This window comes from Stomoxys calcitrans, chromosome 1 (assembly GCF_963082655.1).
Source record: "Stomoxys calcitrans chromosome 1, idStoCalc2.1, whole genome shotgun sequence".
NCBI lineage: Eukaryota > Metazoa > Arthropoda > Insecta > Diptera > Muscidae > Stomoxys > Stomoxys calcitrans.
The window spans coordinates 172,833,995-172,850,551 of NC_081552.1; the positions used below are offsets into that span (position 1 = coordinate 172,833,995).

Here is a 16,557-nt window from a genome sequence, read left to right on the forward strand (position 1 = left end):
CTCGGCAAAGATATTTACACTCGGCGTCCTCTAGTTAACAGCACACCACCTCACGCATTCTGTGATCGCCCGGATCTCCGCCTACAAGACCGTATTGAGGTCAGACAGTCAAACATATCTCAGTCCCAGGTTCACTATGTCCTCTAGCTTTGATCCATCTGTGTAAAATGATCTTCCTGATGACAATACCAGGGTTCCGTAAATTCAAGACTGAGCCGTTTGCAGCAGTGCCTCGCGCTCAACCACAAGTGTCATTTCAGGTATCTGATCCGAAAATTCCTCAATTCCTTTCCGGATTCCTATCGTTGCCTCGATTATACCGCCATGTTATAACCTGCTCCTATCCACTATCTATTCTCCCATCGCCTTAAGTCTCATAGCTGCAGTGGCTGCCTCACACTTAATGTGTATGTCAATGGGTTGGATATCTAGAATAGTCTTCAGTGCCCTAGTGGGCGTGGTCCTCATCGCTCCGCCTATACCAAGGCAACATGTTCTCCGAACCAATTGTTTTGTCTTTACGTTGCACTTTTTCTCCATAGCAGTCCGCCAAACTACTGAGGCGTAAGCAAGTATTGGTCTAATCACGCTCCTGTAGAGGCAGTGGAATATCCTCGGATTCAGGCCCCATTTCGAGCCTACGGCCCGTCTTCATAGTGTCCGACACCTGTGAGCCTTCTTGGTACGCTCCTGAATGTGACACTTCTTATTCAGTTTCCCGTCCAAGATCAGACCTAAGTATTTGACCTTGTCAGATATCGCAATCGTTCTCTCGGTTAACATTGAGACTCCTAGGTCCAGCCCAGTCGTATACCATCTGCAAGACGCGTTCGGCCCTTCTGCATAGCTCGTTCGGCTCCTAACCCCTTAGAAGTATTATAACATCTTCTGTGTAGCAGATGGGTTCAAATCCCTCCTCAGTCAGCATCCGTAATAGGTCATTTATAGTAGTCATCTATAGGAGTGGCGATAATATGACCCCCCTATGGCGTGAGCTACGTGCGGTCCATTCGGTAGTGGTCTAAGGAATGGATCAATGTGTCGGTCTGCACATTGTTAAAAGCTTCCTCGATGTCACTGCATACCGACAATGTGTACATCTTGGCATTGAAGGAATCTTCTATTTTATGCACAATCTCGTGCAGGGCAGTTTCTACTAACATCCCTTAACATAGGCATGCTGTTTGTACTTGAGCAGTTCGCTGGATGTCCTACTCTTTGTCATGTCGGAGAGTCGATAGGCAGATAAAGTGACGTCAGGTATGCTCCACCGTCTCCCTGTCTCATCCGACGTTGACAACTCTGGGAAAAATGTATAATTTAAATTTTTATGACAAATAACAGAGGGCCTCGGCCGAGTACCAGTATTGGCGCAGAATAATTGCTAACTGATATGGTTCAGTTCAGTAACTTGGTATGGCTCCTGAATTAAGGCAATATGAATATTGTCATTACTGATTTTCTCCATCAGAGCGTGTTTACCTGTCTCGCTCCGGTGGAGGTTTATTTGGATGACCTCAATCATTGGTCCTCCAGCAAATGCACTCCTTGGGAGTGGGTGATGATCTCATCGTCGGCTCCCTATTCGTTAGGCTGCGTTGAGATTCCTGTCACTGCACTGCCTGATATTTCAATATTAGGATGTTTGCCAATTCTAGTCTTCAGAATCTTGTGAAAGTCAGTAGTGGTTCCATCGTTGAGTCCCTGTTCGTTAGGCTGTGTTGAGTCTCTCGTCCCTCTACTGCCTGCTGTTCCAAAATTGGGATCTTTTCCTATCATAGTCATCCAAATCTTAAGTAAATGGCCTCCTTGGGAGTGGGTAATTGGCTCATCGTCGGTTCCCTGTTCGTTAGGCTGTATAGAGATTCTTGTCACTGCACTGCCTGATATTTCAATATTGGGATCTTTGCCAAACCTAGTCTTCAGAATCTTGAGAAAGTCGGTAGTGGTTCCATCGTTGGGTCCCTTTTCGTTGGGCTGTGTTGAGTCTCTCCTTCCTGCACTGCCTGCTGTTCCAAAATGATCTTGCCCTATCCTAGTCTTCCAAATCTTAAGTAAATGGCCTCCGATTGCGAATGCGATTCCCGTCAATGCCCGGCCGGATGTCTCAATATCAGGATCTTTGCGACAGCCTTGGACCCGTAGTGCGCCATGGTTTTAGTCTTAGCCAAACTTGTCACGGAGATCAGGAGAGTTCTTTCCTCCTTCGCCTCCCTGTGGAAAACCTCCCATTTATCCACAACCAAATCTTGGTTTTGCTTGTTTAAGACTTCCATCATGCGTTCTGTCGCGATTTCGCCGCCCACATCCTTCATGAAGACTGTCACCTTTGTAAGCTGCGGAAAGTCCATCTTTCTCAGGAGGTCGAGATTTGAGCCCCAGGGGGTGTGGATACTTCCGACCAGCTTTTTGACGGTATCAATACATTCTGCTGACGCAAAGCGCAGCATAAAGATTTCCCCTCTATACTCGCAGCTGATCATTTGTATGGGTGGAACGTCTTCAGAGTTCCACACACGTTCGAATATCCGATCGTTAACCGGATCCTCCATTTGGGAACAATGATATGGTGGAATCCTGCCGGACAGATTGCCGATATTGATGGCTGCATAAGTCAATTCATCTCTGTTAAGAGATAAGCCGTAAGAGGGCGGCTCCTAATCATTCTCAGCGACCTTCTTCCCTTTCCATGATGACTGTGTCGTCCTTTTGGAAGTCAAGGACCTCCATGAAGACTCAGGGGCCGTCCGTGCTTCCTGTTCCGACTTTGTCTACCTCCGCAGGACACTGTCTGGAGTCTCCATTGCGGGAGTTCTTACTTGATCTTCCCAGAAAGCTCTTTTCTGCATTTTAGCAGTGTTAAGAACTTCGGGAGATCTGATTCTCTACCGAGCTTCCATAGAAGTGCCAGGGCTATTTCCTCCAGCATCCTGCACTTTCGCCCGATTGCGCTGCCGGAACATACTCCTCCGTCTCCCTCGTCGTGCCCCGGATTGCTTTATCGCTCTTCTCGTGAGCTTAGCTAAGCCCTCGCTCACTTCTGCCGTCGTCCCGATGACCTTATCTCTCGATTCGAATGCGATGACTGTTTCATGCACACTGTCGTTGTCTGAATCTGAATAGGAAACAACACATTTATTAAAAGGCTGGAGACGAACTGGTTTATCCGTCTCTTACTCATCAATTAGTCTGACGACTGGTTGTGCGCTTGAAGCATTACTCTCGACTACAGGTGCCAAGGCACCCTCACCTATAGAAGGTGCGGACAACTTGCTACGGTCCTATGCCACCACCGCAGCTATTGTGTCTTTGGAGTCCATTTTGAGCCTACTCCTGATAGGCTTTAAAATTTTTCGTAATAGGTACCAATTCCGAGATAGGGATATTTTCTTCGAAAAGCGAAATGAAAACACGTCCGCTCCACTCAACTGCTACTTGTTAAAAAGATACAGTACGAGATATCCCATCTTAGAGCTTAACCAGCCTATGGACAAAACAGAATCTGTTAATATCTCAACTTTTGAAGACAGAATCCAGCCGACAGACGGACGGGGCGAAATCGAATATTGCGACGATCAAGAATATACATCCTTTATGGGGTATAAGGGTCTGTAACGCTCTCACGATGCCCTAACATTGGATAGGGGCAGTATCCAATGATGATGGGTATAACACTACACTGAAAATATGTTTGTCTTTATTTTAAAGATTAGCAAACTTAATTTAAAGGTGGTCAAATTTGCAAAACATTCCCTTTGGTGAAAATATTTTTCTTCATATTAAAAATTTTTTATTTTAAATGGTAGGTTCATAAATCCTAAACTTTGCGTTTTGTTATTAAGACAAAAATCTTAGGAAATTGGACTTGAGGCAAGACAACAGTGAACCGTTAATAAAGATGCAAAATAGCCTTACAAACAGGGCGTCTTTAAATGTTTAATTTTTTATACCCACTACCGTAGGATAGGGCGTATATTCACTTAGTCATTCCGTTTGCAACACATCGAAATATCAATTTCCGACCCTACAAAGTATATATATTACGGATCGTCGTAAAATTCTAAGACAATTTAACGATGTCCGTGTGTCTATCCGTCTGCCCGTCCGTCTGTTGTAATCACTCTACAGCCTTCAAAAATTGAGATATTTAGCTGAAATTTGGCACAGATACGCCTTTTAGATGCATGCTGGTTAAGTTCTTGAACGGGCCAAATCGGACCATATTTAGATACAGCTGCCACATAGACCGATCTCCCGATAGAGGGTCTGAAGGCCATAAAAACTTAACTTTTCATCCGATTTCGCTGAAATTTGGAATAGTGTGCAGTTTTAACATCCGACCCAAATATGATACAGATCGGACTATATTTAGACACAGCTGTCATATAGACCGATCTGCCGATTAAGGGTCTGAAGCCCATAAAAGCTTTATTCTTTAACCGATTTCGATAAGATTTGAAACAGTGAGTTATTTTTAGCCTCCTGATGCCCGACCTAAATATCGTTCAGATCGGACTATATTTAGATATAGCTGCCATATAGACCGATCTGGCGATAAGGAAATTAAATTTAAAGGTAGCGTCTTAACTTAAAGTTTTGCTTCTTTTGCTCGTTTTCCAGCTAAATCCCAATAGGTGTGGTGTCAAAAAAACTTCAACAGCCTAGAGGCCTTAGATGTTATATTCACTGAGCTGCAGAATTCCATCAACGATTTGTTATGAGCCTTTTTCAACGCACCCTTAATTCAGACTTGCAGATAAATCAGTCCTCTGACGTCCTTTCGCCTTGTTGTAAAGTCTATTGCAAAACACCCCTTCATCGTCCAATTCTTTAGACCGCTATGATCCCCTATATTGATCAGAATAATGGATATGGCATTGCTTGGGATTAGAGACAACAAAATTTGAATAGGTTTTAAGAAATATCGGCTGAAAACTCAAATCTCCACCATGTCAGTAATATTTGCTACATTATTTCGGTTACTTTTTCCCCCCACTTTTATTGTGTTATTTTCTATTCCCCTTCAGTTACCATGGAACGAGAATTGATAAAGGATGGCGAAAAACTCAGCGACATACTGTCAATGCCGGTTAAAGATGCACTTGGCCGTGACCTACACATTGACTACAGCGATGACATCTGTAATATTCGTGAAATTTTAGACACAACACTGGCGAGACGGAAAATTTTCAGCGATAGCGTTGAACTGCAAAAGCTCACCTTGGAACAGGTGACACACATTTACACATACGAGCAGGATGCACGCATGGCCATCAAATGGCTGGACGATTTGTACAATGTCATGATCAAATGCCACTCCCATGTTGGCTGCAACATACACGAGATACAGGTGCAAAAGGATGAGTTGCAAACATTTCAGGAAACTGGAAAGGTAAGTGCGAATGTACACAATTCGTTTTGTCAACAACAATCCAGTGGGTAGGACACAAAGAGGGCAACAAACGGCAAACACAATGCAGATATTCTGGTTACCCATGGACGTTCGGTTAACAACAGACAACAAACAAGCGAAGAGACGAGTAAATGTTGTTGCACACAATTGCTTACAGCAATTTGTTGCGGGGAAAAAGGGAAAACTTCATTGATCCAGCTTTCAGTCTTTGTTACTGAACGACTCGTTTAGCTGTTTGGTCAGCTGTGTTATTACAAAAAAAAAAAAAAAAACTAAAAACTTCGTTTAGCTTAGTTACGAGGGTTGCCTTTTATATTTCGCGATTAGAGAACACAAAACAAATATTAATCATCGCTTTATTGTTTTTCAAAATATCCCCCATTAAGATCCATACACCTTTGCATGCGTTTGAAGCAATTGTCACTCTGATTGAGGTATCTTCAAAACATGCATTCTGAATGCATCAACCGCTTCTTTAGGTGTCGGAAGGCGTTGAGTTCTCATTTTATTTTTTAGGTAGGGGTATAAAAAGAAGTCATTCGGTACCAAATCAGGACTATACGGCGGATGACTCATCAAATCGATGTTTTGAGTGTTCAAAAATGCAGTTGTTTGTACCGATGTGCAAGAGCTTGCAATGTCGTGGTAAAGAGTGATCTGTCTTCGGCGGTTGGTTTCCCTGATATCGTTGAAGACAACTGGCAAACAAATGGTTGTGTACCACTCATAATGGACTTTTTTGTGTTGTTCTATTTGTACGATTGCGACATGTCCAGTTTTTCCGAGAAAACGGGCGATCATTTGCTTGGAGGTGCTTCGTGAGCGAGCAAATTTTGTTTGATTTGGCTCATCTTGAAACACCCACACAGTGTTTCGAAGCAACGCGATCGTATTTGTGAGTGATTGACAAATTTTGTGGGATCAAACGCGAACAAAATTTTTTGACGGTCAAATGCTCATGCAATATTGATTGTATGCTGGTCCCAATAATACCTAAGGTTGCTTTAATCTCACGATAGGTCACGTGACGATCTTGCAGTATCAGTTGGCGCACAGCATCAATGGTTTTTGGAACAACGACTGATTTTGGACGACCTTCACGAAATTCGTCTTGGAGTGAACTATGACCTCGTTTAATTCACCATACCATTGATAGACATTGGTGCTTGATGGAGGTTCATCGCCAAAAATTGAATTACGTTCATCGATGTACTGTTGTTGAGTTGATCCACGTCGAAGGTTGATAAAAACAATCACACGAAAATTTTCACGATTTAATTCCATTTTTTGGGAAAGATGAATCTTTTAAGTTACTGTTATTAATACAAATAGCGCTCGTATGCCAAAACGTTCTGAGTACGCATAAATGTCAAGCTTTACGATAGAGCTGTCAGTTGGCAAATTACAACACAAGGCTTGACCAATTCTGAAATATAAAATGGTTGCCTTTAACATTTCGGGATTGGACAACCCGTACTAAGTATAAGTTTCATCAGAACATGGCATATAATAATTGATCGGGGATCGACTTTCGATTTAACATATTAGACACACACTTCATGTCTACCATGACTATAGGATAGGTGTATATTAATCTCCTTATGCTACCATCGTCCTGTGATTATCTCGACATCCTAAGTTCATACAACTACATATGTCCGTCCGTCTGCGAAATACACTTAAACTATGATGGAGGTATTTTTCGATTTCATCAAGTAAAACCATTATCTCCTTTCGAGGAGACAGCTGCTACCGTAGGTACCTTGTATTTATTCCTTAGAAGAACAACTTGTGTTTTTTACGGATTTATGTTTAAACCATTTTTTCATGTCTACATGAATAATTGGAGGAGGTATTTTGTTGCATCTCTAATGATCCAACTCTATAGATCAATAGGTTCAATGAAATCTTTGAATGTTTTGTCCTAGCTTACAAATACGCTACCAGTAAAAATGCGAATAAGTGCTTACTTCCTAGGACATCGCCGTGTAAATGTAATTCGAGGGAAGCCTAAAAGTTAGGAGTTGCTACATTTTGTGTTGGCTTATCAACCAGGTATTATGTAGTTAAAATTATTTTCAACTTTGTATGTCAATGGGTTGAATATCTAGAATAGTCTCCAGTGCCCTAGTGGGCGTGGTCCTCATCGCTCCGCCTATGTCAAGACAACATTTTCTCTGAACCTCCTTACGATGCACTTTTTCTCCATAGCAGTAAACCAAACTAATTATTGATCTAATCACGCTCCTGTAGAGCCAGTAGATTCAGGATTTAGGTCCCATTTCGAGCCTACGGGCCGTCTACATATTGCCTTACATCTGTTAGCCCTCTCAGTACGCTCCTGAATGTGACACTTCCTATTGAGTTTTCTATCCCAAATCACTCCTAAGTATTTGACCATGTCAGATATCGAAATCGTTTTGTTAAAGAAACGTGGTGCGTTAAATTAGCCCAAAAAATGTCGCGTTTGTTCGCGAGGCTTCGTCTTTCTCGCGAACAGGCATATTTTAGTCTTCTCTGGATTAACATTGAGACCCCTGGGTTTAGCCCAGTCATATGCCATATGCAAGACTTTTTCGGCGCCTCTGCATAGCTTGTTCGGATCCTTACCACTAAGAAGTATTATAACATCGAGTGGCGATAAAATGGCCCCTCAAATGCCAAAGGCCTCAACATGTCCTTCGTTGTCTCTGCTCTCACTCCCATGTCGTCTACTAACGTTTCAGTTTGGAAATGGGTTTTTGAGTGCAACTTTTTCATTTTGGCGGCGTTATAACCGCTATCGACTTGGTTGCAGAAAAGCTTCTAGGAGGCACGTAATCATTGGTCCTCCATTGGATGGACTTCTTGGGAGTGGGTAATGAGCTCAGGATGAGGGATGAGGGTATACTAGTTTCGTCATTCCGTTTTTAACACCTCGAAATATGCGTCTAAGACCCCATGAAGTCTATAGATACTTGATTGTCGTGATATTTTAGGTTGATCTAGCCATTTCCGTCCGTCTGTCCCTCCGTCCGTCTTTCCGTCTCTGTCGAAGACACGCTTACTTTCAAAGGAGTAAAGCTAGATGCTTGAACTTTTGCACAAATACTTTTTTTTAGTGTAGGTCGGTTGGGATTGTAAATGGGCCATATCGGTTCATGTTTTGATGTAGCTGTCATATAAACCAATCTAGGGACTTTACTTCTTGAGCCACTAGAGGGTGCAATTTTTATCAAATTTGGCATGAGGTGTTTTGTTATGATTTTTATTCCAGGTTTATAACCTGGTATAGCTGCCATATAAACCGATCTGGGATCTTGACTTCTTGAGTCTCTAGAGAGCGTAATTATTATTCGATTTGGCTGAAATTTTGAGTGAAGTGTTTTGTTTTGTCTTGCAGAAACTATGCCAGGTATGGTCTAAATCTTTTATAACCTGATATAGCTCCCTATATACCGATCTCCCGATTTTACTTCTTGAGCCTCTAAAGGATGCATTTTTTTATCCGAATTGGCCGAAATTTGTATTTGCTGCACTGTGGTATAGGGTATTATAACTAAGTGCATTTTTTTGTAACACTCAGAAGGAAGAGGGATAGCCCCATTGATAGGTATACCGATAGACTCTATGTCAGCCTGTCGGCCTGTTTGTCAGTACGGGTTTCAATTTTCGTCCGATCGTCTTAAAATTTGGTACAGCCATGTTTTTCGGTCTACAGACAAAGCCTATTGAAATTGGAAAAAAATCAGTTCAGATTTGGGTATAGCTCCCATATATATGTTCATACGATTTGGACTAAATTTGCAATAATGTGATCATAAAAATCGGTTTAGTTCTATATATAGCTCTCATATACATATATCGCCCGATTCTCACTACAAGAGCCACTGAAAGCGCATTTGTTGACCAATCTTCCCAAAATGTTGTACAACGCTTTCCTCGACGACTACTACAAGATCTAGGCAGTTTGCTCGAAATCGGTAAAGATTTAGATATAGCTGCCAAATATGTATATCGCCCGACTCTCACTTCTAGAGCCATTGCAAGCGCATTTATTGACCCATTTTGCCAAAATGTCGCACAACGCTTTCCTCGACGACTACCACAATATCTAAAAAGTTTGGTCGAAATCGTTCGAGATTTAGAAATAGCTCCCATATATTTGTCAGTTTTTGGGAAATTTGCACTAATGTTGTCATTTGTCAACCGTAGTTTTTACAATTTGAACATATTTGCTTGAAACTTGATACGGATTGTTTAATAACCCTTCAGAAAACATCCGCCGAGATCCATCAAAATTAGTTCAGAATTAGATATAGCTCCCATTTTGTACTTATAGAGTAGGTGTAGGGTATTATACAGTCGGTACCGCCCGACTTTTGCTTTTCCTGACTGGTTCACACTGACTTCTACTATGGTATCCAACTTTCAATTCTATTATGGTCCGAATCAGACCACAACTTCACATAGCTCCAATAGCATAGCAATTCTTATCCATTATTCTTTGTTTGCCTTAACAGAGATACCGGGCAAAGAGCTCGACAAATGCGATCCATGGTGGAGTGTATATAAGATTCGGCCCGGTCGAACTTACCACGCTTTTACTTGATTTAGCTTCTTTACACCTATACCATTTATACGATTGAGATTTCTTTTCTTTTTCGCTGCATTCAATACTATTTGCTGCGCTCTCTTAGTTATGTTTCTGTTGTTCTACAATAGATAACCGATTTTCCGGTATAATTTGTAAGCTTTTAAAGGTAATTGCATAGCCATATGGACATAATATTCTATTGGGAGTGAATATTTGCCATATAATGTAGCAATTTGATAACCGTTATGTGAACATTACTGAAATTAACTGAAAGACAATTTCCATGCAGGAAGCGGTGATGTAGTGCCGAATCGATTGGCAAAAGAAAATAACAATTTGTTAAGGTGGTTGATTGAATATGATTTTGATGAGGCTGAAAACTAGTACGGCGATTTGACGTAGACAGCACATATGAATTCTCACAGACAGTCAGTTCCGTTGAAAGGAATGAAAAGATTAGCCAACTAAATTAAATAGGGCAGTTAGTTATTAAAATGAAACAACGTTGCAAATTTAACAACCAGATTGAAAGCATCAGGTAATAAAGAAGATAAAAACAAGTCAAAGCGTTCTAAGTTTGGAGCCGAATCTTATATACTCTCCACCATGGATCCGCCCCATGCCACTATGGACATACACCTAAGCCAGTAATCGGCTTGTTGTGCGCTCTAAAAACTATAAAGTAACCTCGAAAAAGAAATTCTAAGTTAGCAATTCCGTGCGGCTTACAAAATCCTGAATTGGTTTCCATACCACTCGCCTAAGTTGGTTCATGTCTGGTATTGTGTCTCCACCTAAGTACCGGTGTCTTTTTGCCGCAAAAGCCGAGCAATGACAAAGGAAATGCTCCAAAGTCTCATCAATTTCCCCGAATGCCCTACGCATGCTATCACTTGCCGCACAGATTTTACATGTCCTATGTGTCCCATTTTGATACCAATGCTTCCTTTCAATAATAGCCTCGTCTTCTCACGATCTGGATCACCCCATAGGATTTTCGCCGTCCTACCGACCGTTTCGCTGTTCCACAATGTTGCATGCACATTCGTCGCCCACTCCCTTAACTCGGACTGCGTCAACCCGAAAGGCTTCGGGTTAACCAAGTTTATTGACGGCAGTCCTTTGGCTTTCACCGCCAAATCGTCTGCCCTTTCTCCGTTATGGCCCGGCACCTAAACGATGCGGATTTTCCATCTTCAGAGAAGGCGTTAATCTCCTTCTTACACTGCAAGACTGTTTGTGACCTTAACGTCCTGGTTGTTATTACTCTTAAGACAATTTTACTGTCGGTAAAGATGTTCACAAGCGACGTCCTCGCGTTAGCACCACACACCTTCACGCATTCCGTGATCGCCCGGAGATTCGCCTGCAGGACAGTATTATGGTCAGTCCCTGGGTTCTCAATGCAAACCCCCAGGCCCACTCTGTCCTCTAGCTTTGATCCATCGGTGTAACATGATCTTCCAGATGGCAATACTAGGGTTCCGTCAATCCAAGACTGTGCCGATGGCAGCCGTGCCTCGCACTCGACTTCAAGGTTCATCTCAGGTATCCGATCGGAAACCTCTTCGCTTTTTTCCACGTTCTCTATCGCCTCGAATATTCCGCGATGGTATGAGCTGCTCCCATCCTCAATCCATTCTCCCATCGCCTTAAGTCTCATTAATTTGTAATAATGGGTCGGATAATTAGAATAGTCTCCAGTGCCCTAGTAGGCGTGGTCCTCATCGCTCCGCCTATGCCAAGGCAACATATTCTCTGAACCTGTTGTATGGTCCTTATGTTGCACTTTTTTTCCGTAGCAATCCACCAATTTACTCAGGCGTAAGTAAGTTTTGTAGAGCCATTAGACTATCCTAGGATTTAGGCCCCATTTCTAGCCTACGGCCCGTCTACATAGTGCCCAACATCAGTGAGCCTTCTCAGTACGCTCCTGAATGTGACACTTCCAATTCAGTTTTCCGTCCAAGATCACACCTAAGTATTTGGCCTTGTTAGATATCGAAATCGTCTTATTGAGGAAACGTCGTGCATTAAATTGGCCCACTTTGTCTTCCTCGTAAACAGGCATATTTCAGTCTTCCCTGGGTTAACATTGAGACCCAGAGAAGACTGAAATATGGAGTAGTCTAATAATGCTATGTTCTTGAAACTATATCAGATTATGAACCCAAATTGGGTTATCGTTATGGACCGATTCAGACCATATTTGGCTTGTATGTTGAAGGTCATAGGAGAAGTCGCCAAATCGGATAAGATTTGCTTGCTCTAGTGGCTCAAGAAGTTTAATCGGGAGATCAGTTTATATGGGAGCTACATCAGGTTATGAACGGAAGTAGACCATACCTGGTATAGTTGTTGAAAAACACCACACTTCATGCCAAATCGAGTAATAATTGCGCCTTCACTGGTAATTGCGCCTTCAAGAAGTGAAGATCTGAGATTGGCTTATATGGCAGCTTATCAGGTTAGGAATTGATTTGGACCATACTTGGCACAGTTGTTAGAAGTCACAACAAAACACTTCAAACGAATTTTCAGTAAATTGGATGAGAATTGCGCCCTCTAGAGGCTCTAAAGTCAAGATCCAATATCGGTTTATATGGTAGCTGTATGAAAACATCCACCGATATGGTAAGTAAGTGTGTGTTCGACAGTCATTGCTAAATTAACTTGGAATGTCAAGACGACCAAGAATATATGTATTTGTTGGGTCTCGGGTCAATGTTTGGATGTGTTACAAACGGAATGACGAAATTAGTACCTCCATTCTATGGTGAAGGTTATAACAAGAACTTAACTCTACAACCAAGGACATTTCATTGCAGTGCTATTTTGTCCCGAACGGCCTACATGTCCATTTGGTGTTTTTTTTTAATTTCTCTTTGGTTCTTTTTGAGGCGGCCCCCCATCACTTTCCCTAAATTTGGATATTCGACTCGAACTCCACCCTCATTAGAGTAGAACAGTAATGCCAATAATTTACCATCAAAAATCCGCTACTAAAATAGCAAAAAGCGTAAAAAAGAGTAAAAGGTTGTGTAAAAAAGCACAAACATAAATTTTTGGGCACAGGTGCATAATTTTAACGAAAAATTTTTGCTGACTTAAATTTTTGAGAAAACTAAATTTAAATTATTAACGGAAGTTTTTTGCATTGTAGCTTGGAGTAAGTCTAGAAAAAAACCCAGAAAATCACACAAAAAATAGGCGCAAAATAATGGGGCGTGTCCATTTAATGTTTATATTTTGAGCGTCCAGCTGTTTATTTGGTTGACCCATCAGAATGCCAAGGTTCAAATACTGGGTTGACCTTCAGAAAACATGTCAGTTGAAATTTCCCGCTCGTTAATGTTGGCGATATTTGTGATGTATTCTCTATTCCTGTTTTTTCTACGAAGTGGTGTCGTTAAGCTGCGCTTCGTTCAGACGCGTCAAAAAGAGGTCGCTTATTATTAGGCTAAAACTTTAAACGGACTGCTCTCATTGATATGAAAGAAATACGTATTTCCTATTTCTTAATGGAATGAATGATGGTGGAAAAATTTACATTAAATGAAATATGCTAGTATAAAGATATCTGTGGCATAAACCGAAAGGAAAAAATACAAACCTTCAAAAAGGGTAATAAACAATAAAAGAAATGCAAAAAGCGTCCACTTAGTGCGAAAAGCATTAGTTGGCATCCCTGGAGTAGAGAGGGTATGTCTCCCCCACTGGGACCTAAATAATAATATATAATTTGTATTCTAGTGTTAAGGACCTTTTACTTCAGTCCCTTGTTGTCATGACCCAGATACTTGTTTCCATGGTAACATGGAAAGACCTTTCATTAAAGTCCCATATTGTCCCAATCAGCTTACAAGTTCTATTGGCGGTTTCTAGCGGGTGAGGCGTTCCCTGATATTTTGTTTCAAATATTTATACCATACGCGTAGTCTACTCCCAAAGACTTCTCGCTTGATACCAACTTCGTGTCGTTAGACACACATACATTTCAGTTTTGGAGGGGTTGGAGAGCCCTCCCAGACCTTGACCTTGAAACAAATATTTATATCAACTATGTACTCCAAATTCCTTTCATTTGATACCCATATTGTTTCAACCGTTAAATTTGTCCTATTCGGGGTTTTTTTGGAGATGCTGCCCCAGATATTTTGGTTTAAATTTTTATATCAGATTTCTACTCCACTTTTAAACCCCGTTCATTTGATAACCATATTGTCCCTATCGGCGTACGTGCGCAATTTTGAGGTTAATCGGGGGTGGGCGGCCTCCCGGCCACTTGGGCCAAATTCTAATATCAATTTCGTATTTTATTGTTATTGTGTTACATGTCAATTTGTTGAGTTTTGTGGGTGGGGCGCTTCTGCAAGATATTCAACCCAAAAGTTGTATACCAGATTCGTGTCTTGGGTTTCCATTATGGGGTACAATGTTTCGCTTTAATCGGCTCACCCATCGCCGAGAACTGACGGTTTTGAAAATTGTGGTAAGGGCGGATGGTGAATACCGGTGTAAATTTTTTTATTTGTATTTTGTTAATTAGTCAGTAAGGATATTGCTTTATCTATATACTTAAGAGATCAAAAAAAAAAAAAGATAGTTGCCGCATTTGTTAAAAAATTGTTGTTGTTTCATTAAGAAAAGGCACCAGTTCACAAATCTAGCAGGGAAGGTGGCGACTTTGGGGACTGATTCTCTTTTTGCATCTGCGAGGCCTGGTCGCCGCATTCAATTTTTATATTTTTTAACATTGGGTAACATTGCCTGTTTAGTACTGGCCTTTCACGCTAAATACTTGTGTTTATAAACCGATCCTCGGACTTGAATTCTTGAGCTCCTGCAAATGCAAATTTGGCCATGAACATTCCATTAAGGAACAGGGGGAAACTTCTCATATATCAATGGGTGCTGTTCGATTCAGGTTTTAAGCTCAATAATAAGGGACCACCTTTTTATAGGGCGACAACACTTTGGGGAGACGTTTTTACATGGGTGCCATATCATTTTTCAAATGGAATAGTTCCTCACAAAAATCGACAGCTTTAGGAGGGGATAACCACCGCAAACATTTTTTTTTGATATTCACGCCAAGATTCAAATTCCGCTAATAAATGTGACTTTTGTGGGCTTAAAACCACAAATCGGCAGATCGGTCTATATAACTGTTATATCTGATCAGGACCATATTCGGGTCGGATGTGGGGAGTGAAATCAGATAACAAATACTCCTTTTTTGGGCTTAAGACGCTATTCCGGAAGATCGGTCTATATGGCAGCTATATCCAAATATAGAACGATCTGGACAATACTCGGTTCTTACATTGAAGAAGCAAAGTCGGCTAATAAATGCGACTTTTGTGGGCTTTAAACCTCAAATCAGCAGATCGATCTATATAACTGCTATACCTACTACGATTTGATCTGGACCATATTCGGATCCGATGTCGGGAGTATTAGAACAACTCATTGTTTCAAATTTCATCTTAATCGGACTGTAAATGCGGCTTTTATAGCCTCAAGGCCCTAAATTGGCAGATCGGTCCATATAGCATCTATATCCAAATATGATCTGATTTGGTGATTCAGGCACATGAACGATATGTTGGGTGTGAGTATAACCCAAACACAAACAGTAAGAGTAAACTCAAATGCATAACTACTTTCCAAGATTACGCAAGAAGTAATGAGTGTCCACGAAAGCAAAGATGATGCCGTTTGTTTGTTTGTTTATAATTAGCCGCGCTCATTATAAACAAGTGGTTGGCTGAGTTGGTAGCACATCTAACTAGCAAGAGCGAAAGAGAGAACCAACACTACTGGCGGCAAGAGGTAGAGGAGTAAAAGAGTTTAATAACAAACAATACTATTAAAATGTTAAATAAACAAAACAAGTAAAAGCGTGCTAAGTTCGGCCGGGCCGAATCTTATATACCCTCCGCCATGGATCGCATTTGTCAAGTTTTTTGAATGAGGAAAGGCAAAAGTCGGGCGGTGCCGACTTTATAATACCCTACACCTACCCTTTAAATACAAAAGTAGGACTATATCTAATTCTGAACCAATTTTGATGGACCCCGGCGAATGTATTCAGATAGGTTATTAAAATTACTGTATCAAATCTCGAGCAAAGCAAATATGTTCAAAATGTAATAACTACGGTTGACAAATGACAGGAGATGGGAGCTGTTTCTAAATCTGAACCGATTTCGATCAAACTTTATGGATATTGTGGAATTCGTCGAGGAAAGCGTTGTACAAAATTTTGGGAAGATTGGTCAATAAATGCTCTTGCAGTGAGTCTAGGAGTGAAAATCGGGCGATATATATTTATGTGAGCTATACCTAAATCTGAACAGATTTCTATGAAATTCACCAGTTATATCGAGAGTCATAAGAAATTCCTTCCTGCAAAATTTCGAGAGAGTCGGTTAACTAATGACCATTTTATTGCTGTATTACCGCAAATCGGACGAACATATATATGGAAGCTATATCCAAATTTGAACCGATTTCTATAAAATTCACCAGCAAAATTGAGGGTCATACGAAAATCCTTCCTACC

At 41.1% G+C, this 16,557-nt stretch overlaps 1 protein-coding gene across 5 annotated transcripts in view; it reads left to right on the plus strand.

Moving 5' to 3' along the window:
* LOC106081529 (uncharacterized) overlaps positions 1–16,557 on the plus strand; it is a 500,989-nt gene that overhangs the window by 125,284 nt on the left and 359,148 nt on the right. For all 5 annotated transcript variants that reach the window (XM_059370922.1, XM_059370920.1, XM_059370925.1 and 2 more), the window contains one exon: positions 5,028–5,392. In XM_059370922.1, the coding sequence (XP_059226905.1) occupies positions 5,028–5,392 (365 nt within the window). The remainder of the gene's footprint in view (positions 1–5,027; positions 5,393–16,557) is intronic.